Source organism: Etheostoma spectabile, chromosome 17 (assembly GCF_008692095.1).
Source record: "Etheostoma spectabile isolate EspeVRDwgs_2016 chromosome 17, UIUC_Espe_1.0, whole genome shotgun sequence".
In the NCBI taxonomy this organism is placed as follows: Eukaryota; Metazoa; Chordata; class Actinopteri; order Perciformes; family Percidae; genus Etheostoma; species Etheostoma spectabile.
This window is the reverse complement of record NC_045749.1, coordinates 16,071,419-16,097,449: the sequence shown is the minus strand read 5'-3', so window position 1 is coordinate 16,097,449 and position 26,031 is coordinate 16,071,419. Positions and strand designations below refer to the sequence as shown.

Genomic DNA, 26,031 nt, shown 5'->3' with positions numbered 1-26,031 from the left:
CCCAAACTTTTGACCGGTAGTGTGTGTGTGTATGTTTATATATATATATGTATACAGTCTATTACTCTTTGTATATGTAAAAATTTCCCAGAGCTTAGAGAAGCTATTTTTATTTGCACTAGCAATTGCATTTAGGACCACTAATGCACATGTGCAGTGGGCTGCACACAATGCAGATGCAAACTTGCAAGCTAGAAAACTTTTTGGGCTTTTGTGCTTGGCAATTATTTATTATTTCACTTTATACAAGTGAGTGGGCACCACAGAGTTGCTAGTGTGGCTGCAGAGTCTCTTCTTGTTAAAGCGTTGGATTGAAAAGTTTTTGTCCACATCCAGCTCTTGGTGTTGTCCTGCCCTACATTTCCAGCTTTACTGTTTTCATGCTCATTAAAGAGGGCACAAAAGTATGCTCTGTAAACAGAATTTCTATTAATAGCAAAGCTATTTATAACCCTCAAGGCTGGTTGATAACTGCCGACTGCCAATTAGGACAGCTCTCTGCAGCCGATTGAGGGCCTTAGGTCTCCTTGTGAGTTGCTAAGATGACATTTTGGCGAAATACTTTGTTAGCTTTGAAGTGCTAACGGGGGGGATAATCGCAGAAACAATTGTACTTAGTGATAGCTGTCTGATCTGAGACTTTTAACTTGTTGAGATTGGGACAGGTTATTGTTTAAACATTTTCAAAACCAGTACCAATACCAATAACAAGACTTCGATACCGTTCCTGAAGGAGACCTTTTTCAATACCGATTATATAAATTCCATTTCAAGAAAAAGAAATGACACAAACATGGCACAAATCCTTTATTTTTCAGCTCCTACTATATGAGTCTGTGTGCGTAACATAGATTTTCCTGCAGGACTACGACGTGTAACATTAGACAGCCAATCCCAATCATTATTAGATCTTGGTAGAAGAACGCTGCATGCTTATTGGCTCGCTGACGCTGAAGAGATTTACTCCTTAGGTACTGACATTTGGTATTGAATGACGAGGCATTTTTTGATACTAAGGAGGCGATTCAGGTGGTGCCAAAAAATTATTGAATTCCGTACTCTAGCCCTAGTTGAGAGTGAGTTGGACAAGCCAGTTAGGGCAGTTAGTTGTTAGCTGCAGTTATAATATTCATGGCTTCCTGGGGATCAACTCTGTCCTGCCTTTCTTTGCCCCTGGCAGCCACTGCAGCTTCCACTCATATCCACCCACTTAGAGAAGTCACCAAGGCAGACAAGGCAAATAGGACAGTTTAACAAACTGCACAATACAGACCCACATGCGATAATGCATAATTTAGCATACATGCGGTCCATAACTTGCAAAATGAGAGTCAGAGGACTTAAGAGAAGATAAAAATCCTGCTAAACTCCAGCTGTAAAGAGCTGTGCTGCAGCAAGATGACAGGATGCTCTGCTGTCCTCAGGACACACTGGGAGGACAGGCATTGTCTCTTCTCTAACAAACTGCTGATTCCTGGTCGATATTTTCATTGATGGCCAATGGCTTTAACGTATACTGCAATGTACATTATTATATATTGACACTAAGAGAGGTGTTGAAGCACTGTGGTATTTCCATGGTTGCAGTTTTTAGTGTTGCATCAGATTGCATTAGAAACGTCCCTCAAAATCTAGCCTAAAGCTGCACTAATCAATGTTTTTATATTATCAATGGATAAAAATGATGTCATGTGAAAGGAGTCACTAGTAGTGACGAACCCAAAGAGAATGATCGCCTTTATCTGCAGATCACCTCAGCTCCACAGAGCTATCTTTCAGCGTATTGTTTTGGTTTAACCGTCCTCAACTTTACTTACTTAACAGGCAAGGTGAGCAACACTAACCTAGGTGCCTGGCACCAAACGGCAGAATGCTGAATATTGGTCTTTAAATTGCTTAAATACTAAAGTTTTTTACATATTTGCTGGATTTGTAAATCAGCAACAGTTGGCAGTTTAATACAGCGATATGAGGTGAATGTTTACAGCTTGTATTTAAGTAAGAACAATATTAACAGCATAAATTTAACAGTAGAGTCACATTTGTGTCATTGCTCTTTGTAGAGATGTAGTTGTGTACAATTCCTTCAGCTGTACTTGTTCAGTCAGTTCTGTATTAAATGGACTTACCTTGTCGGAACAGTAGTTTGACATTTGAACACAGCAACCTCATTAAACTCCTGTAATATATGCATGGTCTATAACCTCAGAATACAAGAGCATAACTTCCCTTCAGATTTATCCAAATCTGGGAAAATAGTGTATATGAAAGTGAAATATGATAGACAGTGAGTTAACATTTTGCTGTAAAACGCCAAGACCCAGTGCCAAAACCCATTACTTTAGCAGAATTTGTCCAGCTGTGTTTGGGACATCACACTGATGTGCAAAAAATTGATTTCATTTTTATAGCTTCCACATCAGGCAAATCCCTGTTACCCCACAGTGAAGATGCACCATCCTCATGTATGAAACAAACCTCAACACCTTAATATAGTCAGTCTCACTACAAATGTTACATGTTCAGCAGAGACTGTTAATGAACAATAGCTCTGTCCACCACTACAGGATGCAGGAGAGGACATGTTTTGCATTCTCGTTGATGCAAAATAATGACATTGTATTCTCAATGTAAAAAGCATTGCTTTGCCGTGGCCAAAGAATAATTATTCAAGATCACACAAATGCCTTCTGGCAATATATTCAGTTTATAAAGCGTGTGTGTTATGATAAAGATATTTTTATTTTGTTAACTGAAGAAAACTACAAGCTTGTTATGTCAGGATTGATAGGAAAGATTTAGAATAATAATAATCACACAGTCCTTGCTCTTATTGTGCAGTGTAAAGTAAACAATCAGTCCTAATGGTTCAGTGGGTGTTCTTTTCCTCGTCTTCTTGTGCCAATTTAAAAAGTGCTGATCTGGCAGCAGTCTCATTGAGAAAGACTTGCGACTACACGCTTGTCTGACCTGGGCTCATGTATCTGGGATGAAACTGCTAAAACCAAATCTGTTCTGTGTACTGTGCTGAACTGTACCTTGAAATTCTTGAAAGTCTCTGAGGTTGCATGACAATGTCACCGTAGACTGGTAGAGCGCGCGTTTGGCATTTAAGCAGTTTGAAATGTCACATGAAAGACTCCATGGATTCCTGAAGGCAGGCTGTGTTTCTGCTTTGATGTCCTGTTCGTATTTAGATTAACCGCTCTGTGCTGCCTCGTCGCAAAACCATCTGTGTTGTTGTTACTGTTGGTGTATGTTATGAGTGTGCTTACAGGGGGTGGGTGGGAAAGGTTTGCAATCTGTGAAAGCAGACTCATCGATGCACAGCGACGTTTGTTCTTGCCGTCTGTCTCTCATTTCAGCACCATTGCTGTCCCAGACAGTCTTGACTCCTGTCTAACATCCATCTCAAATCTAACTTTATCTGCTTTGCTCCTCTGTTTATCACTACAGTGGACTCACTTATTGGGATTCACTCCTTCAGTCATTGGGATCTCTTTACACAGAGTGATTCTGTTGGACAAAATAGAGTCTGCTCAAATTACACAAGCAGTGCATTACATAATGAGATGAAGATCACTTTATAGTTTGTTTAACAGAACCATTTTCGAAGCCGGTCAGTCTCTAGTCCTTACCCCCATCTCTGCTGCCGTCATTTTTTCCCTCTCTTCTCTCTTTAGATCTCCCGGGCTGCGCTGTTAAATCCCAGACTCAGAGGAAATGTCACTGTTAAAAATGGAGAACAGAGGGCCTGCAGTCACATGAAAGGCACCGGAGGTCTCTTTAGAATTGTGTGCAGTTCAGACGCTCAGCAAAACAATTCCCGATGAAGACGTGGAGCCAAACTGCACCACTGCAGCATAGACGCTCCAGAAGACTGCGTTTAAATTAATCGAGTTGCTACGCGATATACCTAATTTCTGTCTTAAATCTGCACTTAAATATTTTTGTATTAACATTGTAAAAAAAAGGCCTGTGTTAATTAATAAGCATCTGCATTTTGCTGCCCACTTGTTAAATATTTTTGTTCAATCTCCCTCTCAAGTCATTAGGATACCATGAATGTTTGTAAAAACAAAATCATAACAATCCATCCAATGGTTGTATAGTAAATATTTCAGTCTGGACCAAAGTGGTGGACCAACAGACCATTAATATCCATAGAGCCATGCTGCCATGGCTGAAAACAGGCAGGACATGACTTGATGTTGACAAAATGGATGCAAAGTGGTAAATGCATAAACAATAATTATTTAAAAAATGACACAATAATAATAACTGTTGAATGCAATCCAGCAATTCCAGATAACACACAGCTGCTTGAAAAACATTTTATCCCACCATTTCTGCCAGTTTCTCTCCTCACTGTGTGTGTGTGTGTGTGTGTGTGTGTGTGTGTGTGTGTTCATGGGTGGGTGGGTGGTTGGGGTATAGGGCAAACCTGCTGAGTAGCACTGCCTTCATAAGTACTGCTGTACCGGATGGCTGTGCATACCTCTGCGCTCTGTCACATATCATAAATCTGCCCTGACTTGCTAAAGCGCACATTCGCCTACGTACACCGTGCAGTAACTCACAGACTCAAACAATGAAGGCCAAGTGATACCAGGATCATTTTAGAGAACACAGCAGATTTGCTGGGCTTCCTGCTCCTCCTCAAACTGATTAGCATTTCACTGATTCTGCTCTTTACACAGACAAAGACAAAGAGAGAATAAACTATGCATGCTTTTTGCACTCTGCAGTCCTCTGACCTGCTTTGTATCAGGGGCTTATGTCGACAGCCATTTTAAATAATTTTCTGGTGTATATATTTTGATTATCATCGGTTTTTCCCAAGACCCGATTTGCGCTGGTGCTGACGTCAATGCTGACTTGCAGCCACGAGAGTTTCAACTTTCCCCATAAGCACAAAAGTCTTTTGGATTGGTTGGCAACCTTTGACGCAGTGAAATCCCAGTTGAATGTGTCGTCATGTTGCAGAAAGCCTGCAGATTCCACTTCTGCCCCAGCAGAACGTTCATGCGCATCTCAAAGTTGTGTGTATAAATAGTTATCATTGTTAATAAGCTTAGAGCAAGTTGGCAAACAGTGTGATTTGGCAGCTGCCCATCTTTCACTGAGGGGCTGCTTGTGAGAGAGCAGAGAGTCCCAGGAGGACATACTGCATTGTTGTATATTTCAACTGCCTAAATGCAAACAGCATGCTTAAGTACATGCAAAACAATCCTCTTGATAAAATCCTGTTTCTTTTGAGCCTCAGTCAAAACTTTCTGCTACTACTCATGAGAGACCCATTGGCTTTGAACATGAACTTAAATCAGTAAGAAGCTTCATCATTAGCATTATATTACAAAGTGAAAACATTGACGGAGCACTACGTCGTGTGTGGCGCTTCAGATCATGGGCGGCATACTAGTGGGAGTCATTGCACATTACACAACTGCCTTCAAAAGACAACTGACAGGCAATTAAAACAGTAGAGTTTGATAAAACAAATTGGAAACTAGATGCAGTGCGGGCCACTCATGTTGAATCTTTCATACACCAATCGTTTTGGATTAGAGGAAATGCAACTGCACTCCTTTATTTCAGTAAAACCGTGTGAGATTCTCAAAGAATCCACACCGGCCACTGTGCAGATTCGCTGGACTCCAGCCAGCACAGTCAGTTAAATCATTCAAGTAAATGAATCAATAAATCAACTAGCAGACATACTTCTCAGCCCAATGCCACTTTGACACACTTTTATTTGGCATACATTTTGATTGTGAAACAATTATCATCCCTGGAAAATACCAGGCCAACACTGAAAGTGTTGAAATGCATATATGTTGTCCTTCTGCCAGCATTCACAAATTATTCAGCTACCTGCAGGCAGACAGCCTCTGGCAGAGTCTCAGACTCATGGTGGGCACATTCAGTTAATAGAAAGAAAAAATATAATTTAACTGTGAGCAACAGAGCATTGCCTCCTAATTTCTCTGAGGCAGCTTGCTGTGGTTTGTCTGCAATTCAGGATCATTATTGCAGCTGTCACTAACTTAGCAGTCCCTAACAGGAACCAGACTTGTGGCTAGCCTTAAATTTCATGGACTTTGCTTTCACATCATCAGTAATGAAAAAAACATCAAATGAATATCTGCTGAATGTCAAGCATTCATTTCCTTCTGGCGTCTGAATTGGCCGTTTTGGTGTAATGGCTCGATCAGTGCATAAACAGTGCATTGATTGTAGTGTTACCATCATACTGTATGAGCACCAAAATCTGTATTATGTATTATGCTGAACATGGAGGCTTATCACACTGATCTGAGGGTGACAGTGTTTCAAAAGCTCCACCTGGACAGGTGTGTTTACTTTGGGGAATAATACAAGAGAGCGCCATGTAGCTAAGCTTATACGCAAACATTGACTTTGCATACAGTACAAGATAATAGGACACACAAGGACATTCAGCCTTGAAATCATTCAGGGAGAAGCTAATAATCTGACGAGAGAATGACTCCTCAGTCACATAAAAAGACAAAACCTGTGTCACCGTTTGCAGGTGGACTATAAAACCACATGAATCTTGATTTTAATTTTAAGTTTATTTAGGCACCTAACTGTAAAATTGCATAACAGCGGACTCCATGTGTCTTTTCAGTTCTTTTACAATTCTGTGAAGATGAAAAACAGATCGAAAAATGAAGAAAACAATATCACATGTTGGTGCAGATCCAAAGACAATGCAGCATATTTGTTTGACAATAAATCAATACAGACAGCGGCGGAGTCATCAATCCTTCTGGCTCTCTTTGCCGGTGAATGAAGTACTGAGATACAATTTAAAACGGTTCAGATATGGAGGACCCAAACAAATCACAAAATGAGAGAAAGGTTTTTTTTTCCGATTGGATAACAGGTTTGTGTTGCTCTGTAGATGCTAGCTTGTTACTTCTAACAGGGAGAACATGTCTGAGCTGTTACTCTTGCATTTTATATCTACATCGACTGGCTTTAATGACTGTTACCTAAATGTCACCTCAGTCCATTTTTTCTAATTATTACAGTCATGTGTAACACACATTACTCATGATCAATGCATTGACTTGCAGAGCAAACATCGTTAATGTATTGCCTATGTTGTGTGTGTGTGTGTGTGTGAGCTGTTTGTGATTGTTTTCCTCCGGGCCCCATAGATTTATTGTCCCATTTGTTGGCTTTGGGTTTTTTGTATTATTTATTTATATGACGGTGGCCCTTTGTGTAACTTGTGCATGCAGTGCACAGACACGACAACGTAGCTGCATCTCAGGATTGCATGTGACCTATTCTATCATCTGCTTTTTGTAAAACTGGCAGCGTAGTGGGAATGTTCCTATTAATATCCAGTCTGCCAGTAATCCTAGCTGCTCCTTAGCAGATGGTGGGGTGAGGATGTGTCAGGTCTGGCCATGTTGCTGCTTCCTCAGCCCTCTGTCCTCTCCGAAGACCCCTGCCACGCCACCCCATGACAAATGATTTCCTCTTCGTCACAGAAACGCAGTGATCAGAGGGACGTGGCGTTTTCTGGGGACGCTCCTATCAGGCCAATTTAAGAGTATTCCCACCAGTGGCTTGACTGGGAGCTTGCTTTTAAGCTCATGAATTGGGGACATGGGGAGGCCATAAGAGGCAAAGAATAGATTTTTGGTTTGCGAAACGGTCACATAATGAATCTTTGGGACCATTGTCAAGCCATCTGGGCGATGTGTGGGGGGATGACCTTCAGATTCAGTACTGCTCAGAGAGACAGGTGACTGTACAGCACATGTGTCCTTCATTCAAAGACAAACTGACTGATTGCTTTTAGTTACGCTTTATTCTCATGTCATGTGTGTATTTTGGAGCTTTGGCCCGTTTGAGCTGGCTCTGCTGGGTTATTGATTCATTTAAATTGCCCTTATCTTCCCTAAAATATCAGCTGAACTCACTCACACTAAAAGCAGACTTCTCCAACATGAGTCTAAAATGTGCTTTGCTTTTGAGGCTATTTTCCAGAAAAGTGAATTACTATTTTTTTTTCAGGGTCAACTCTACTACCTACTGTATAACAAGTAATAAAAAGGTTATTTTTTCGTTGACAATTTAATAACGTGTCCTTGACAGTTGGACTGTTCACAAATGTTTCCTTTTAGAAATGGTGTGCATAAACTGCCATTTTAAGTCAGGTAATGTTCCATATTTTTTTCTTGTCAACAAACCCCATGTAAAAGCCAAAACCAACAACAAAATGATCCCTACTAAATTAAAGTATTAAAGTATTGCCTGTGTAGCCAAAGCTTAATGTAGCTCATTCCTTTACGCCATCAGGCTCCATTATTGTCCAAAAACTATTAAAAATACATCAAGGAGCCGCACCTTTGTACCGGGTGACATGTTCCTTTATTAAGATGAACACGAATAATGCAGTTTATTTTGAGTCAAACACTGTCCAGCTGCCCTAAATACTTACTAGAAATATCACAAAAAAATGTAATTTTGCTTTTACTAAAGATTAAACCATACTATGTTTGCAGAATATTTTTAGGGCTACTTGGGGGCAGCAGAAACAAACTGTGAGTAAAACACTGACACATTATCATTTCTAGTTAATATGCCAAACGTACTAGCAACCGGTTGCTAATTGACACATCCAGCAGACACACAGCAACATTATCATTTAATTGGAGTCTGTTTGTGGCTACCTGACAAGTGTAAGTCCCATATTCACTTCCTGTCAACTCCTGAGGGAAATTTCTCTTTTCATGGGATTTGTTGACATAAAAATAGAATATTGCCAGATCCATCCATTTCCACTTATGAAAATGGCTCAGAATATGTGTTTTTACATGTTTATTTGTATTCCTATTGGGAAACAATTTCTACTGCCTCACTGGTTTTCATACATAGACGACTATTAAACAAAGCACAATTTTACAGATCTTCCCAGCGGATATGTCCCTCTGCCAGACAAGGAGAGTTGGAACAGTGCACTTTATGGATCTAAATTTAATAGCTGCTGTTAACTCCATTGTGCTGCAGACTTTTCAAGTAATGAAACAGCTGTTGGAGTGTTGTCGATTTTGAGCAGGTCTCCTTCACTCAGAGCGGCCCTTTGGTGTAAAATCTGATGATTGATTACTGATTAGTGGTGAGTGGTATTACTGAGTGTAGCAAGCAAATGCAATGCAGAGTCCATCAATACTTCTATAAGCAACACTGAGTAATCTGTGTTATTTGTTTAGGTCCTGACTTTACTACTCAATATAATGGGCCATTGGAATTTGTCATTGGACTGTAATGAGAACTGCCGGCTCTGTGTTTACTGCCGAGAACATTTGATTCGAAATTGACCACTGGTGATCAAATCTGACCATAACCCTGAGATCACTACAGTTTAAGAACAAACTTAAGAACAACCCCCCCCCCCCCCTAGAGTCTGATAAACATTAGCGCATCTTCGTCTTCTCCTCTTAAAACTGTCAAGTGCTGATTGATGGATACTAATGGCACCATTTCCATCACGTTCCTTCTGGTTGAATCTCTAGTGTGTGATCATGTGTGCAAGCATCGCTAGCCGTTAGAGCATAAAATCATTTTCTATGTTGAGTTGAGAATACTGTATTTAATGTTAATGAATAAATATTCTCCCAGGGCTCTGATTTAATTGGATTAGCACACATATGATATCCTGCCATATCAAGTTCTGCTGAACTAAATCACTCATTTTGGCTTTGACACAGTGGAAATAATAAAGTGTTCACTTAGATCATCAGCAGCAGCAGCAGGATCATTGGTCTGGAGTGGAGACTGGAACAATTAGGAGTTTTGAAGCACTTGTGAGTGAAGTCACAAGGACAGTGTTTTTTTTAGCTCGACTGCTTTTTGCTTTCTATTATTGTTCTGTTTTCCCTAATGCATCTTGACACAGTAGTCTGGAGTAATGGCTCTGAAATGCTACACTGAATCAATGCCTGGTGCCTTCTCCTATCTTAGGTAATTTACTTGGTAATGAGAGATGGTGCGGAAGACTGTCTCTGTGCCCTCTGAGAAGATGTAATCTGTTTTTTTTTTCTTCCTATTTTTCAGTTGGGTTTAAAAGACTTGGGTTGCTAATTAATTAACTATGAAACAGGGCTTAATCACTGCCCCACAACTTTCTGTTACCAAAATGTCTGTTACTGAACTTTGTAACTGTCTTTGACAAAACCAGATCATTCAATGCCTGGTGTGTTTAAGGCTGTTAGGTGTGTGTATGTGTGTGGACATGCTGGGGTTATATTCCCTCTTGTCTCTATAAAACAATCTGTATCAATCAGCGTTGATCTAAATGACCCGGCTTGTAAACAGCAAATCCACAGGAGAGTGGTTTTCAGGGCCAGAGATAAGGTCAAAAAAGCCATTTTGGGTATCATAAAGGAAGTATTGTCTCGATATTGATGCCATTTATTACCTGACAAAGATGATATAGAGGAGTTGGTGAAAAAAGTGGGGAAAAAGGTCTGCCCTAATGCGCTCAGAAGACTGAAATAGAGGCTAGCCATGATGGAAAAATCAATTAACCTTGGCCTAGAAGTGAACTGGTTGATCTTTCAGCACGATTTTATTTGTTGACAAATATATCATCTGCTGTTCTGAGGAGAAGGTGGGGAAATGACAATGTGTTTGTTTGTGTGTGTGTGTGTGTGTGTGTGTCTGTGTCTGTGTTTGTCTTTGTGTGTGTGTACACATAAGAACAGCAAATTTATAGTGAAGAAAAATCATGTGTCACAGGTTTTAGAATATAGATTGTTTGTACAGACATGTATGGTCCCCAGAAGAAGAATCCTACTGACTTTGGTGCAGCACATTTGGAATTACTAGCATGACTGGAGACTATATAGTCTTGTATCATGTGAAATACTGGATATGTCAGTTGAAACAGTCCAAGTAGAAAACATCACTTTTGGTTGGACTGTTTCAGCAAATGTCCACACTATGGCCATAAGCTGTAATGAGTGGAGGAAAAATACACTATTCTAAGGTGTCACCAGCAATGAAGGTTTCTGCAATGGCCATGGGCTAAACCATACATTTATTTCTGTCAAATATTGAGCTGAATAATCTTTTCTTAATTATTTGTACATTCCCTTTTAAGTAAAAGTGGCAGACGTCTGGCAGTTGTGGTACTAAAATACACAGAGTAACACGATTTAATCTTATAGAGGAAACAATGTTGTGCTATACCAGGACACTCAGCTAATGTTAATGTCAGAGCTGCGCTGTAGCTGCAAAGTCAGAGCTGCACCTGTGACACTCCTTGAGATTGAGAAGTGCTCCTTCAACATGCAGCAGAATCCATAAACATCCTCTCCTCTCCTTTCCTCTCATAACCTCTTCCCCAGCTGGAACACTCAATCTAATTGACTAAGAAATCCAAAGATAGCAGGAAGCCAAACCACACAGCAGAGAGAAAAAAAACGTAGTCTAAGCTTTTTCCTGGCATTCTCCTCCCCTCACCATAACCTGGAAGTCCTTGTTTTTACAGTCCCACCAACAGCAATAAACATATACATACAGTATTATATGGCTTTGCATGATGCAGATTAAAAAATATATACTTTATATATTATACTATACTATACATACAATACATTAATATTGTCTTACCTTATAACAGTATATTATTTCAAGTTTCTGAATACAGGACACTGGACACATTCAAATCTATGCATTCAGTGAAAAATGGTACATTCCATTGCCATTGGACATTTCTTTAGAGTGTCTTTCAGATGCCAAACATTTCATTTATTTTGGTTTACAGCTAACAAATGTAATGCTGTTTTTTTTTTTAGATTAGTGTCCATGTTGTTATTTTCCCCTTGCTCTCTTCATTTGCCATGAAAAAGATTGTTTTTTTTTAATTATCCCACAGTCATTTTTTTATTGTCCTCTTTTATTACTATGACTTTACATCTCCCAGAATAAAAAGCATTACAGTCTTGTATCAACACAAATCATTCTCCTGTATTTTCTGCACACTACTCAATCCCCTCTTTTACACCGTTTTCATGTGACAAAAAAATACATAAAAAAAAAACCTTGTTTAGATATTTTAGGTTGTTTTGCTTTTAAGCATCACTTCCCTTGTCTCCAATCAGCGACGTAATTTCTTGTAAGGAAGCTGAAGTGATTTTGTAGGTGAAAATGTGTTTTTGGCCTTAGGGAACCTACTGTCTGATATCTCTCTTCTGTCTTTGCAGGTTTTGGGATGACAACGCCTGTGACAGTTGCCGGCAAGGTGTTCTTGATCTTTTATGGGCTTCTGGGTTGTGCTGCCACCATCCTCTTCTTTAACCTCTTCCTGGAGCGCATCATCACGCTGCTCGCTGTGGTAATGAAGGCGGTGAGGGAGCGTCGCATCAGGAATAGTGGTCTACTCCCGCCAGGCATCCGCCATGACTTCTCAGCCTATTCCCTTCCCGGCTGGAAGCCCTCCGTGTACCACGTGATGCTGATTCTCGGCCTGTCAGCCATTACGATCTCCTGCTGTGCATCAGCCATGTATACCCCCGTTGAGGGCTGGCCGTACTTAGACTCACTTTACTTCTGCTTTGTCACCTTCAGCACCATTGGATTTGGGGATTTTGTCAGCAGTCAGAGCGCGGCTTACGAATACCAAAGCCTCTACAGAGTGGCCAATTTCCTCTTAATTTTAATGGGTGTGTGCTGCATCTACTCGCTCTTCAATGTCATCTCTATTGTCATCAAGCAGGTGCTCAACTGGATTCTGGAGAAAATGAGCTGCTTGTTTTGCCAGCGCTGCAATAATGCCAGCGCCCTCCTGGGCAGACGAAATGCCATCCGCCCGGGCTCCAAGGCTCGCCAGGGTCGACTTGGCCAGCCGCCCGACTCAGATGGACCTTGTGATAGTGATAATGAGGGACGCAGACTATCAGGGGAGATGATCTCAATGAAAGACTTAGCTGCCTCTAACAAGGTGTCGCTGGCCATCATGCAGAAGCAGCTGTCTGAGTCGGCCAACGGATATCCCAGGACAGTCTGTGGCAGCTCACGCCATAATGGTTTCTCTGGGGGGGTTGGAGCCCTCGGTATCATGAACAACAGGCTGGCAGAGACAAGTAACTCCAGGTAGAGGACACAGTGAGACAGGAATTGGGGGAACTCTTGATTCTCATACTGTGTGACAAACCCTGAGGTTGATTGCCATAGAAAAAATCTAAGGCTTTTATGATGGATTGCCAGTGTAACTTGTTATGCATGATACATATGATTTTTTTGGATACTTTTGGTTGGAATTACAAGCCTGTGTTCATAATACAGGTAATGATGGGGATGGTTCTGGTGATGATTTGATGATGATGGCATGAGAGAACCACATATTCAAAAAAAGAACATGAGTTGATCTGGAAGCGTGGGGACCACCCATCACCCATTACATTGACCTCAAACCCAACCCAGAACAAATCACTGAGATGTCTGCAGAGGTCTGTTATAGTATATGCTCAATATATCAGACTTATACAAGTGAAATGATGTGCTATTAAGGGAAGCATACAGTGCAATCTTCATTGTGTTGGGCTTTTGTTAGTTTATTTGAATGTATATATGGACTGCTGATACCAACAAGACAAGTGTATTCACTGAATGACATAGCACATACTGATCTATGCATTATACTTCTCATGCATTTTTTGCACCATTTCTACACCTTCCATTAATTGTGCAAACCCCATTTCTTTCTTGAGAGTCAAGTTGTACCCTCAGGTGATTGATTTCCTTTCTGTGGGCAAGTGTGGGAAGTAGATGTAGCTGATTCCAACAGGCCTGTAGAGAGTAATTTCTTCTTGCTGAAGATGGAGAAAAGAGCAGAGTTGAATGAAGAATGAAAATGCATTTCTGGTGAGAAAGGAACTGGCCTTCTTATCAGCTCAGAAAATGCTTGGGCGGCCAAAGACTTTGACTTGAAGGGTAAAAGAAGGCATTACTTTCTCTTTCTTCTTTACCAAGCTTATAGCTGTCTGTGAGGAAAACAACTGATAAAGGCTTGCAATGTATTAAAAACTATTTGAATGCCAAATGTAGACATATGTATTTGTAAAAACAGAATAAATGATAAGTAGATTTTTAGTTAGTTTGAAGAGAAAAAGGAGGGAGAGGAGGGGGAATATGGATGGTGCAATCCTGTAGGCACATTATGTTAACTACAGATTGAAAGTAGCCAGGTCAATCTCAGATGCTGGAGTGGAAGACAAAACCCAAAAGAATCTTCTTGCTTGAATTAATTTATGTTTTGAGGAGATTTTCTGTTTTCATCCAGGAAGATTGACTTTTTTGCAGATGCATGGCTCTCTCTGTAGAACAAAGCATGATACTAAAACCCTCAGTGGTTGATTTTCCCCAATTTCAGAGTAAATGTGTAGTCGAGGTTTAATGGATGGAGGGTATTTGCGAAGGATGTTGTGCTACCCTGTCAGGCCACACGATCAATGTTCTACGGGCCGGCAACTATCAGGGCACTTGTGATTTAAAGCCCTGTGATGTGTGTTTGATGTTCAGAAACAGTGAGACAGAAAAGGAGATGTTGATAGTTAACTTGTCCAGGAGACGGTGATGTAGGAAAAGAACTAGAGGGGCTGGTGACAGTAGTAGAGGTAAAGGAGGTGATGTAAAATTCATGCCCAATCCAAATAAATGGCACTCTCAGCCAAGGGCTCAACTTTTCCTGGCGTCCATCTTCAAGATCTAATATTCTCCCAGGCCTCTCACCTCTTTTTTCTCTGTCATCTGTGCATTCACTTTACACACACTGCACCAAACCCTCCTGCCTGCTCTTTCCCGCAGATCTCGGCTCTCTCCTCACCCTTACACTCATCCCATTTACACTGTGAATACGATGAGACATGCCCTAAATGTGTGTATATATATATATATATATATATATATATACACACATTGTATTGGAATGTCTTAAAAAGCGTTTTTTACAATAAGGCGTGAATTGGATCTGTCCTTCGTTGATTTTCATCCTGTAATAATTTCCTTTGCTCCCCAGTCTCAACAAGAGAAATAGAGAAAATGACTCAGGTAGTTAAATCTTCAGGCTTGTCTTAGTTTTTTAGTTTTTCCTGCATGCTATTATGGTTAAGCCATACAAGATAGCTGTATATATATAACAGAGGACTCTTTAAAGTCTATTTTTCTACATATAGCTATCAAAAATCTACATGTGAATGATTGAATAGGTCAAAGTCTCTCTTACACAGTCAGCAGATTGATGAGATGCACCATACCGAACTTAACTACCCTCTAGATACTAGGGTTACAAAGTGGACACAGGTTTTCCAGGTGTTGAAGAGTAGTTTGATATTTTGGAAAATATGCATACCGGTATCGCTTTCTTGCGGAAAGTTAGATGAGTAGATTGATACCACTCTCTTGAAGCCTGGGGGGGGGGGGTTGTCTGTTGCCTCACTGTTCAGCAGTGACATTGCGGGCATAGAAAAGTGTCAAACCCTGGGACATTTGAGCAGGAGTAAGGGCATGCTGTAGCAAATTACATACTGTAGTATGCATTCAATGGTGTTCCCCTGCTGTCATATACCATGGGGGAGGTTCTGCTGGCACTTCTCTAGAATAATAATTCCTGGTCCTAAATTATGTTGTATGTGAACCTTCCTTTTCCCTCTGAGGCTTGAGGTTACAATAGAACAGGTTTCAGGATTGCTCGCAGATTTATAAAAGCCTTTGTAGCCTTTAGGGTTTAACTGCATTGTATCTTTACCTAACCCTTGACTAGGAGCATGTGTTTATGTATGCATTTGTCCAAATTGGTGTGTAAAGGACTGAAAATGAGAAATAAAGGACTGTGATTTGTTATCTTAAATGCTTCCCTAAACATAAGTCCCCCAGAAGATATTCAACTTAATATGATGTACCATTAAAACGTTGTTTCCTTAAGCCTGGAACACATTGAATTTTCTAAGACACTGAATATAGTATTTAGAGTAATGTTTGCTCACCTAAAAGGCATGCGTGGCTTGACATCAATTGCCTTACTTAAGTCCTTGCATATTACAAAATGGTTCCTTATTATAAAGATTATAGTGTTTAGAGCTTGTGTGATGTACTATATCAACATTTTGCATTTTGCAAAATTGATCTCCATTGATTGCAATGGTTTTAACTGCCCCGCTGTCCTCTGTATCTTCTGTAAGAAGAGACAGTTGGTCTTAGGATTTGCTGAATGTTTATATTTGTTGTCAGCAGAAATGCCTCTTAAATGTGACATCACAGATTTTTCTTTGTATTTAATTCCTTTTGTGTTCTTGTCAAACACCAAATTAGATTGAAATGATGCAAAGTTTTCAAGCCAATAGACAAGACAAGACAATAGCAGACTTGGATCACAGCGCTGCATGATTCGCAGTAAAGTTCTTAGCATTAATTTAATCCTGAATTGTTAATAACAACGCTGCGCCTGTTGATTCCAGTCAACACATATTGTACTGTAGTAACACTGGAAAATGTACCCTGTAGTCTGTAATATAGTCCCATTAAAATGTCATGCTCCATAGCCATTACAAGGCTCATAATAAATGTGTTTGAACTAAGCAGAGACTGGAGATGTGGTTAGTGTTAATCTTGAAGGCTGTCGATGGTAATGGTATATTATTATTTATTTAGTAAAGCTATTATTTCTTTGTGATCAGAGTATGATACATAGTGCTGTGTTCGCTCCAGTTTCCTCTGAAGAATGCATGAACGCTTTTGTTTATTGAGACTGTTAAAGCTGCTCATTTCAGGAACACAATGTATTTACATACATTTGGCTGGAGCACAAAGCGGTAAACAGCTGAGTGGTTCAGTGACAGAATGATGTTTAACAAGAGTGAAATTGTTGGCTTTGATTTGGAGCTCCAAATTTGCTGGATGAAAGCCTGATGTCTTTTTCATGATGAATAATGGTATGGAGCCACAAACTACATTTAAATCTCAATTTAAAAACTATTTCAGGTGCCTGTGATCCACAGTTATGTTGACCTTTGGCTTTATCAACATAATTATACACCGTGTGTCTCATGTTGCTTGCATTGTGGTATAACATCCAGTTAATGTATGCAAATTCCTTCTGTTTGCAAGTTGCACATTTATACCAATGATTGTACTTTTATATTTATATAATTAAAGTAAAACCTATGAAACAAAAAAGGGGTTCTATTAAACACTGACATTTACTGATATTTCCTTGATTTTCTTAATTGTTATTCTCATATAATGACTCATAATTAAAATGTTTGCCGATAATATGAATGCCGAGAAATAGTCTGGTACACAACCTCTATAACAACATGCCATTTTTACACTTATCCTTTTAAGAGGATTAAACAAAGAAGATATAATGTGTTAATTGGTGAACTTTAGAGGTGCTGGTAGGTGGATTGTATTACCCTCAGCCGGGCTAGCAGTAGCACTTTTTCAGAGCTAATTGGCTGCTGGCTGTAGCTTCACATTTAGCGCACAGAACTGAAAGTGGTATCAATCTTCTCATCTAACTCTCAACAAAGAAACGTGTAGAATGTGCAGTGCAAAGTGTATTTCCCAAAATGTTGAAATATCACTTTATTGACTCACCCGTCACCAGATTTTTTCACAACATGGCAAATCAAAACGTGTTCTAATTAATAGCTGTTAACAGATCTATATAGATTCAGTGATTTGGTTATTAACCATTCATAAATACAATAGTTACAACTTACATGCTCTTAATTAAATGGTGACTTATTAAGTGGTGCCATAATTGCTAAAAACATGGTTTCAATCAAAATTCAGAACTTACTCTAGCAATTCTGAAAAACTGCAAAAAGACAGTCACTGACAGGAAAGCTGAGTATCTTACGGTCATAACAGGATGTGTAATTAGCTGATCGTCACTGATCCATGTATTTATTTCGTATATTATTCCAATACATACTTACATGCTTTCTGAAAGGACCTTGAAACAGCGTGGCTCTTTGGTAATGGGTCGATCAGGATGTTAGTCATAAAGAGGGACCTGTAATTGCATTCATTATTGAAATGAGTCTGATCCCAGCAAATGATGCTGAAAAACAACATACATTATCTGACTGCACAGGGGTTAAGAGGAGTCTGTTTAGAGGAAATGTGCCACAAAGTCTGTGCTCATCAGTAATTTTCTGTTTAGCAAGAAGCTGCGTTTCCAATATGGGTCGGGACATTAAACAGTCCAGTATTGTTGTTGGAGGAATGAACACCCACCTTGAATGTCTGTATTCTCCATATGCTGAACCACACTTGATCGCCTCAGCTTTTGTTTAGTTAGAATATCTGCATGTTGCCAGACTTGTACAAAATAACTGGAACTGCCTCTATTTCCCATTTAGTCAGTTATGGGGAAAACAAATCCTTGTATCTTTTCATTGTTTTCCCTCGCTCGGCAAACAAATAAACCTCTCTGCTGCATCGGTACAGTGTGAACAGCGTGGTGGTTATCCCGCAGGGAGACGGGACTGCAGTCAAACCTCCAGCAGGAGGCTGAAGTGTTTCCTCTGGATAAGAGACATGTGCCTGAAATCCTCCACTGCAACAGAAAACCTCTGATTAGTTAGTTTTCATGTCACATAATATGAACACCACCATTGCAACTGCAATCAGAAACTGAAAAGATAGAGATAAAGTGGACTCCACCACTTTGCTACACACACACACACACACACACGCACGCACGCACGCACACACACACACACACACACACACACACACACACACACACACACACACACACACACACACACACACACACACACACACACACACACACACACACACACACAGTGATAGAATGCCATTTATCTTCAATTTAGGATTGTCACAAGTCTTTAGTTGGCAAGCGGTTGAGAATATGCTCTTCTTGAAACCTTGTCAAATCAAATACATTGTCCAATCAGTCTTGAGAGAAGAGAACGGTGACATTATTGCAGTCAAAGCCAAAGTGGCATAGGTCTGCGGAAAAACAATAAGATGTAATTCTTCAACATTAAGTTATGTAATTTGGAGACACATTTTCTTCTTATATAACTTCTTCAACAAGAAATGGTGGGAGGGAGAGTAAGCCATTACGGTACTTGAAGTAAACCTTTAAAGGATAAGTTTAATGACATTCAATAATTTTCTTATTGTCATCCAATCCCTTGTCTGTGTAGAATGACATAGCTGGCAAATATGTGCCACAGAGATCCATTGTTGTCCATTACAAACACATCAATGAGCCACACAGACGGGTTCCTTCATCACGATGAACCTGGGCACTCAATTCTGCATCCTGCCAGAACAGTAAACATTTCCCAACTAAAATACTATTTCCTCTTGTTCGAGTAAACTTAGCTTAAACATGCAGTGCCCTGGTGTTTAAGGTAATTATTCAACCTTTATTTCCAATACACTAACTATACCATGATATCACCAGCCTTGTCCTTTAATCAGAAATAACGGTCCCTCCAGAAAAACGCGATTGTGCGATCGCATCATTCAATGCATAATCAGACAAAGTCTGCTAATTTATGCGGGGGCCGCATTTTTTTCAAATACGCCGCACTTTGCCGCATAAATTGCTGATTTCCGCGCAAAATAATCCAGGGCTAACATCATTACATAATCCCTGCATTTTTGTTGTAAAAAGGTCACATACCTGTATACCTTAGCAGAAAGTTGAAAAATGTTGCGTTTACGTAACACAAGAGCAGCCATTTTCCCATGTTGCCATGGGAACGTTATAAAGTGACGTAATTACGCGATGTGGACATCGATGAAAAGCTGCAGTTTTTGCATTTTCATTGCATAAAATTGCATAGATATTCTGCATATTCCATTGCATTTTTTAAGAAAACACTTTTGCCCGCAACAATCACAAAAAAACTCTTTTTCATTTTTCTGGATGACTGAAATAAGGCAGCAAATAAGTATGGTCCTGAACATTCTAATTTTTACATTTTTAGTTGGTGCTCTACATGAGTCCTTAAAATATTCTCTCAGAATTCACATCTACATTGAGATCTTAGGAGATAAAGGAAAATCAAGCTGTGGCTGCATTAGATATTCTCTGAATTAATTTAAAAGAAAAAGTTAGAACTCTCTATAATCATTAGGGCTGCCCGATATGAGGAGAATGTGTGATATGCGAAAATGTTGGATGAATTTGGTGATAACGATATTACTTGCGATAAATAAACGTGCATGCCTTTCATGTCCAGTGGCCCTAAATTCATCAAACTATTCAGAATGCAAAAGTCTGTTGAAATGGCCTGCAGTGCTCTAAAAGTATTTGAAGAGAGACCATAAGCGAAGCTCGATTAAAGGCAGAGTGTGAGAATCAAAAGTCCTTGTGGAAACCTGACATTTACATGTAGAGGGGCTGAGCAGCCTGAGTGATGAGGCAATTACCTAACCTCAATATATGCTCTTTCAATTACCATGGGAGGAGAGAGAGAGAGAGAGAGAGAGAGAGAGAGAGAGAAAAAAAAGGGGGGGCGTTAACAGATAAGACTAATTAAGTTTAATATGATCTCTCTTCAGATTAGAATACAGCAGTGTTTACTGTTGCAGGAATTTCTCAATGTCAGCTTGTCTAAATGCAATAAACCACACAGTTCACAGCAGATAAAGTTGGACAAATAATCAAGCTGGAGGGAGATACAAAGCGAATGTCAAATGTTTTTTCATTATCATTAGTGGAAAAGAATAGGTCCAGATTTAACCGAAAATCCACCAATGTTATTTTAATGGAATTAGCTACACACCAAGTGCCATCCAGGTTTACTACTCAATGCATAACATAACAAGAGCATGGTGCACATTATTACTGGGTTAGCCCTTTAAATCCATGTGAAATATTAGCACAAATCAGACACAGTATATATCAGATGCTAAAATAACTAAAAGTTTGGAAGAAAGAACTTTAACAGTTTGAACTTTATGTGGTTCACTATATCCGTACACCAAACAAAAAAAGAGAGAGCTGACTGAATTAATTTTTGGGGCTTTTCCACCTGTAATTTTTGACAGGACAGATAGGTGAGAAAGGCTTGCAGGAAATTGTCACAGGTCAGATTCGAACCATGGACCTCTGTGTCAAGTCATACACTTGGAAGGAAATGTGCACCTGCTCTACCCACTGATTCAACCTGGCCACCACAGAGCTGAATTTTGAGCTCTCTCTCAAATCTCGCTTTATCTGTGTCTGTGTGTGTGCCTATCTGTGTTTAAATTATATTATATAATAGTATTGAAAGCATAACAATACATGTATGCAAATTCCCACAGTCACAGAGATTTCTTTCCTTATTTCACATCACGTGTTTTGGCAGACTGCCTTTGACATGTCAATGCCCTGCAAAGCAAGTGCGGTTCACTTTAGAAAATGCACAGCAACAAAAAAATAAAGTGGTTCATTTTGGTTTCCACTTGCTTTGACAAAAATATCTTCCTGATGATGTAGGGTCAGAGCCAGCTGAAGAGACTCTAAAGCAGCTACAATTATCTATTTTCATAGTGTTTAGGACAGGTTTATCACTCTTTCTTTCAGCTCACTGTTTGGGTTTTCCAACTGTTTGGTTCACTCTCACCTTGGTCATTGTTTTCTGCCACAGCACAAAGCTAAAAAACTAACTATACACTACCTGCACCATACAGATGACAGGCAAAGTTAGCGACTAGCCGATGAACAAGTTGTGAATTTATCAGCGAAAGTGCCTGATATTTCCCTCATTGGTTGGTGGAGACCAAAACACAGCTAAAAGAGAATGAATATTGGACTGACATAAGGTGGTTATTGAAGGTTGCATTAAATTATTGCCATAAGCACTGAAACCCCAGATTCCATTAGCTATTTGCAAGTTCCCAAAGCGTGACTTGATTATTGTAATTAAGGACAACAATTAATTAATTAAACAAGATAAGCAGAAGAGTTTGATTAGTTGAGATGGAATTTGTGTCTAAAATTGATATGGTAATGATTGGCAGCAATCATTTATTTGCACTTTACAGCTATTCCAACGAGGTATGTAAGAAGTTATACGTATATGACAAATACAAATTAACAATACTAAATGTGTATTGATGGAACATACTGTAGTTTAAGATTGGGGAGGATAGATAGATAGATACCAAAGTTTCTCAACATGCACTGTAGAGTTTTTGGACAGCAAAGTATTTATAAACCTCTTGAGTGAAAAAACTGGAAATGTGGGAGGTTAAATTGCTTTTGAATTGCAAATAAGTGTGCACAACTTTGGTGCATCCCAAAGGGGAGCAGATATTATAGAGATGATGGAAAATAGATAACACCAGGTATTTTCTTCTTGCTCTTTTATGGTGGAATGTTGCATGTTTTATTTGTGTGGGTGCTCCAAATAATCTTGTTTGCAAAGACTCAGCGACTAAATGCATCTAAATAAAGACAGAATTTTTCATACTGCACCATTGGGAGGACAATACATTGCAATATCTTTCTCACTCATTTTCCAATTCTCATATACACAAATACTCTCCTTTTCCTTCTATCTGGAGAAATAGATATCGCAGTTCTGCAGTTGGAGTTAAATCTGCTCACAACACTATCACTCCACTATCAGTGACTGCCCACTTTAGCGCCCCCGGAGGCAGCTGAATTAATGTGCCTGAACCTAACACATTTATAGTATTTCAATAAGGCTCAGTGGCATAATAAAGCAGAGCGGGGTCAGAAAAATTACTGTATAGGTTCAAACTGGCAAGAGGTATTAGTAATTTGCTGAGGGCTTTTAATTGGTCTGTGTTTTAATATGAAAAAAAACAAAACAAAAAACAGTGATCATAAGGTCTGTCTTATGATGGTGTAAAATGCAACCAAATAACAACAAAGAGAGAACTGGTTACCCTGTTAAATAATGGAGCAGAGGAGAGAAGATGAGAGGAAATAATGAGGTAAGGAAGGAAGGAAGAGAAAATATGGGCTGAGCTGTTATTTTATGTTGTCTCTTTCTACACACTCATCTGTACATGAACGTGAGGCACACTCCTCATTATGCTAAGAGGAGTCCCACAGTGCTTGCTTTCAAATAGCAATGCGTCAGGAGTGGTTGTAGAGGAAGTAAGACACCCAGGGGAAACAAAAATAGTTGAAAAAAAAAAAATCACAGGTAAAGTGAGTGTGGTGCAGGCCATCAAATGTAAAAATGGGAATAAGAACAAGAGAGATGCAAAGAGAGTCTCTGTTCTCTCGTCAACATTGTTGCTCTCATTCAGTTCCTCATAGAGATGTCCAGGTAGATGGTTGTTAAATTTGAGTACAATATTTACATTACTGTTTCTGATAAATTCCTTCCAACCATTCAGTGGCTCACAGGATCCCACTCAAACACAGTCGCTTACTGTACAGCTTTGACAGATCTCCTCTTCCTAACTTGCACCGTGTCCGCTGAGCTCTGCCACTCACACCCTGGCAGTGTGTTTTATAAAAATATATGGGAAGTATTTTACATCCCCATGCAGTGGTAGTATAATATCAGGTCATCGTAATATTTAATACATTGTTAAAGGAATAGTTAAACATTTTGGGCAATACTTATTTGCTTATTTTGCAAAGAGTTAGATGACGTTTGTGCAGTACATAAGAAGTTACAGCAAGATGCAAGTTAGCTTAGCTTAGCCAGTCAGAATACGCTTATTTCTTTAACTTTACAAATAGCCAAGGAATGATAAAGGATATCTGCACTAAAAAAAAAACGTCAAACCTTTCATCTTTCAAAGCTGCACTACGCAACTATGCAATTTGGTGCCATAATAGACTCCAGCAGATAATAGCTTTGAAGAACAGTAAAACATTGATGTATTTTAACATCCTGTCGTCATACTACTTGACTTAAACATCCTCTTCTTGTTAACTGGCAGGCATGGAAATGACGATAATGAATTTCCTCAAAAGCAGGTTTATCTGCCTAGGCACAGTACTGCTTGCCTGCTGCTGTATATGGAAGACAATGTTTTGCTTCTCACATGGTTCAATTTGTCACTTTCGGTGGACAAAAAACTTCCCGCAAGTGACCATTCCCTGCAGACTTTTAATCTGAAGAATCTCAATGAGGTCGAAAGGAAGGATCCTTTCGCAGCCAAAATTCATGATTTGGATATGAGGTGTGTGTTTACATATTCATCTTGGCTATAGAAGCTTTAAGACCAGCTCATTTACCACAATAGTTAGGGCAGAGCAAGATGTAATGTTTTATATTGTTATCCAAGGACAGTTTTATTTCATAACGCACTTGACAAAGCATATGTTTGTGTAAATGTCTGTCTTTCAGATGGTGTATTTGGAATATAAATACATTAGGAATTTTATAGTCTGGTGTAGCCTATATTGCTTTCTGTCTTGACATTATAAACACAGTTTAACACTGTCCACTCGCCACGTCAACCCAGCCTGCTCTACACTTTTGCATCAGCCATAGGGTTCCCGCTGGGCAAACCCCTGCTGCAGACCGTAGACACTGCATGTGCTGCAGGAGAGACGAGTCCCATGCAAAGGAAGAAAAGGAAAATGCAGTATGCAAAGACAAGGATGAAGATGATTGCTTGAAGAAAGAATGCAATTATTCATAAAATTATCTTTGGCTTTTCTTTCATTCGTTTTCTGTTTTTAAACCCATTCTCATTGGTCTGTTGTTGGCATGGTGACATCTCAGTGGCTGTCTTTGCTGCCTCGGATGAGGAGGTCACACCTCTAACATGCGGGTTGGGGGTTCCTCCTGGTCACAGATCAAAGGCTAACATGTGAGGGTCAATTCTATTCAATCCTACAGAGATAAACATTTCTACTGTTCCTTGCTCGACACAGCACGGGCGGCTCCCAAAAGGCTGGGTCAGCAATTACCTTTCCTGTGGGGGAAAATGAGCTGCATCATGTATGTTAAATGATAGACATGACCTAATCAATTCTTTTAGAAGCTTGCGTTGGTGTGAGGCAGTCGAATGCTAATTAAGGCTGTCAGTTGATTATATCTAGTTCCAGGGAACATAAATCAAAAGTACATTGTTTTCTAAACATAAACATTGTTTTTAACTTTTTATAAACCTAACCTTCTCTAACCCTGCTTATTGACTAGAGATGGCAAAAAGTTTCACTAAATTAAAACAGCTTCTCACAACAACTGCTGTGTAAGGTTTCATAAGGCTGTCTTAATTAGATGCTTTCTATCACCCACACACCATATGCCAAAAAGGCATACGTGGGTGGATGTTTGGTTGTTTTGAATATTTAGGCCACCATTTTATTGTGTTTATAACAGTATTAAGTTAGTCATATACAGTTAGGCATTTTAAGTTTTTGTGCATCACAACTTAAGAACATGACAACACTGTAATATTTCAGCTGAAAATTTCTACTGAAATCAGGCATACATGCAATGCTGACTTATTTTGTTTCTATTGATCAAACAGTAGGACATGTCAACCACAAAGTTTAAATCCATTTATTTGCTATTCTAATTAACTATGAGACAAAGGTGAACAAAGCACGTTGCTCAGGTTTGTATGAAATACTAGACTGAGCATTGTTGCAAAGAAATTGGATTATTTTGTACTGCCATCTCAAAATTGTAAATCATGATAGAGGCTAGTTAGTGAATTTCCACTCTATGGGATCAATTAAGGTTTTCCAGTATTCTGCTGCACTCTGCTGGTGGTAAGTGATTAGTACAGATTACAGAGTCTGTGTATGATGCTCTGTGCACCAACAGCATTTTGAAACTATATTAATCTGCACACACACAAAAGACACAATTGTTCTGCATCCTCATTTTGCTCCTGTTCCTTATATTGATAATCACCAATACAGGAATAATATCATGTCAGGGCTCGGTCCTGTGTTGCCTTTCTTTGTTAGACTCATTCTCAGTGAGCCTTTCACTATTTATGGAAATGTCTACTGCATTTACGTACATGTTGCTCCCCATTACAAGCAATAAACAC

General features: G+C 39.4%; 1 protein-coding gene and 1 long non-coding RNA gene across 2 annotated transcripts in view; one reads left to right on the top strand and one right to left on the bottom strand.

Moving 5' to 3' along the window:
• The window catches only part of kcnk12 (potassium channel, subfamily K, member 12), a 17,300-nt gene extending 3,733 nt beyond the window's left edge, over positions 1-13,567 (top strand). The window contains exon 2 of the mRNA XM_032541715.1: positions 12,252-13,567. Within this exon, the coding sequence (XP_032397606.1) occupies positions 12,252-13,144 (893 nt within the window). The 3' untranslated portion in view covers positions 13,145-13,567. The remainder of the gene's footprint in view (positions 1-12,251) is intronic.
• The window catches only part of LOC116705509 (uncharacterized), a 25,554-nt gene extending 5,869 nt beyond the window's left edge, over positions 1-19,685 (bottom strand). The window contains exon 1 of the long non-coding RNA XR_004335944.1: positions 19,520-19,685. This is a non-coding gene — a long non-coding RNA (uncharacterized LOC116705509). The remainder of the gene's footprint in view (positions 1-19,519) is intronic.
• Positions 19,686-26,031: the final 6,346 nt, after the last annotated feature.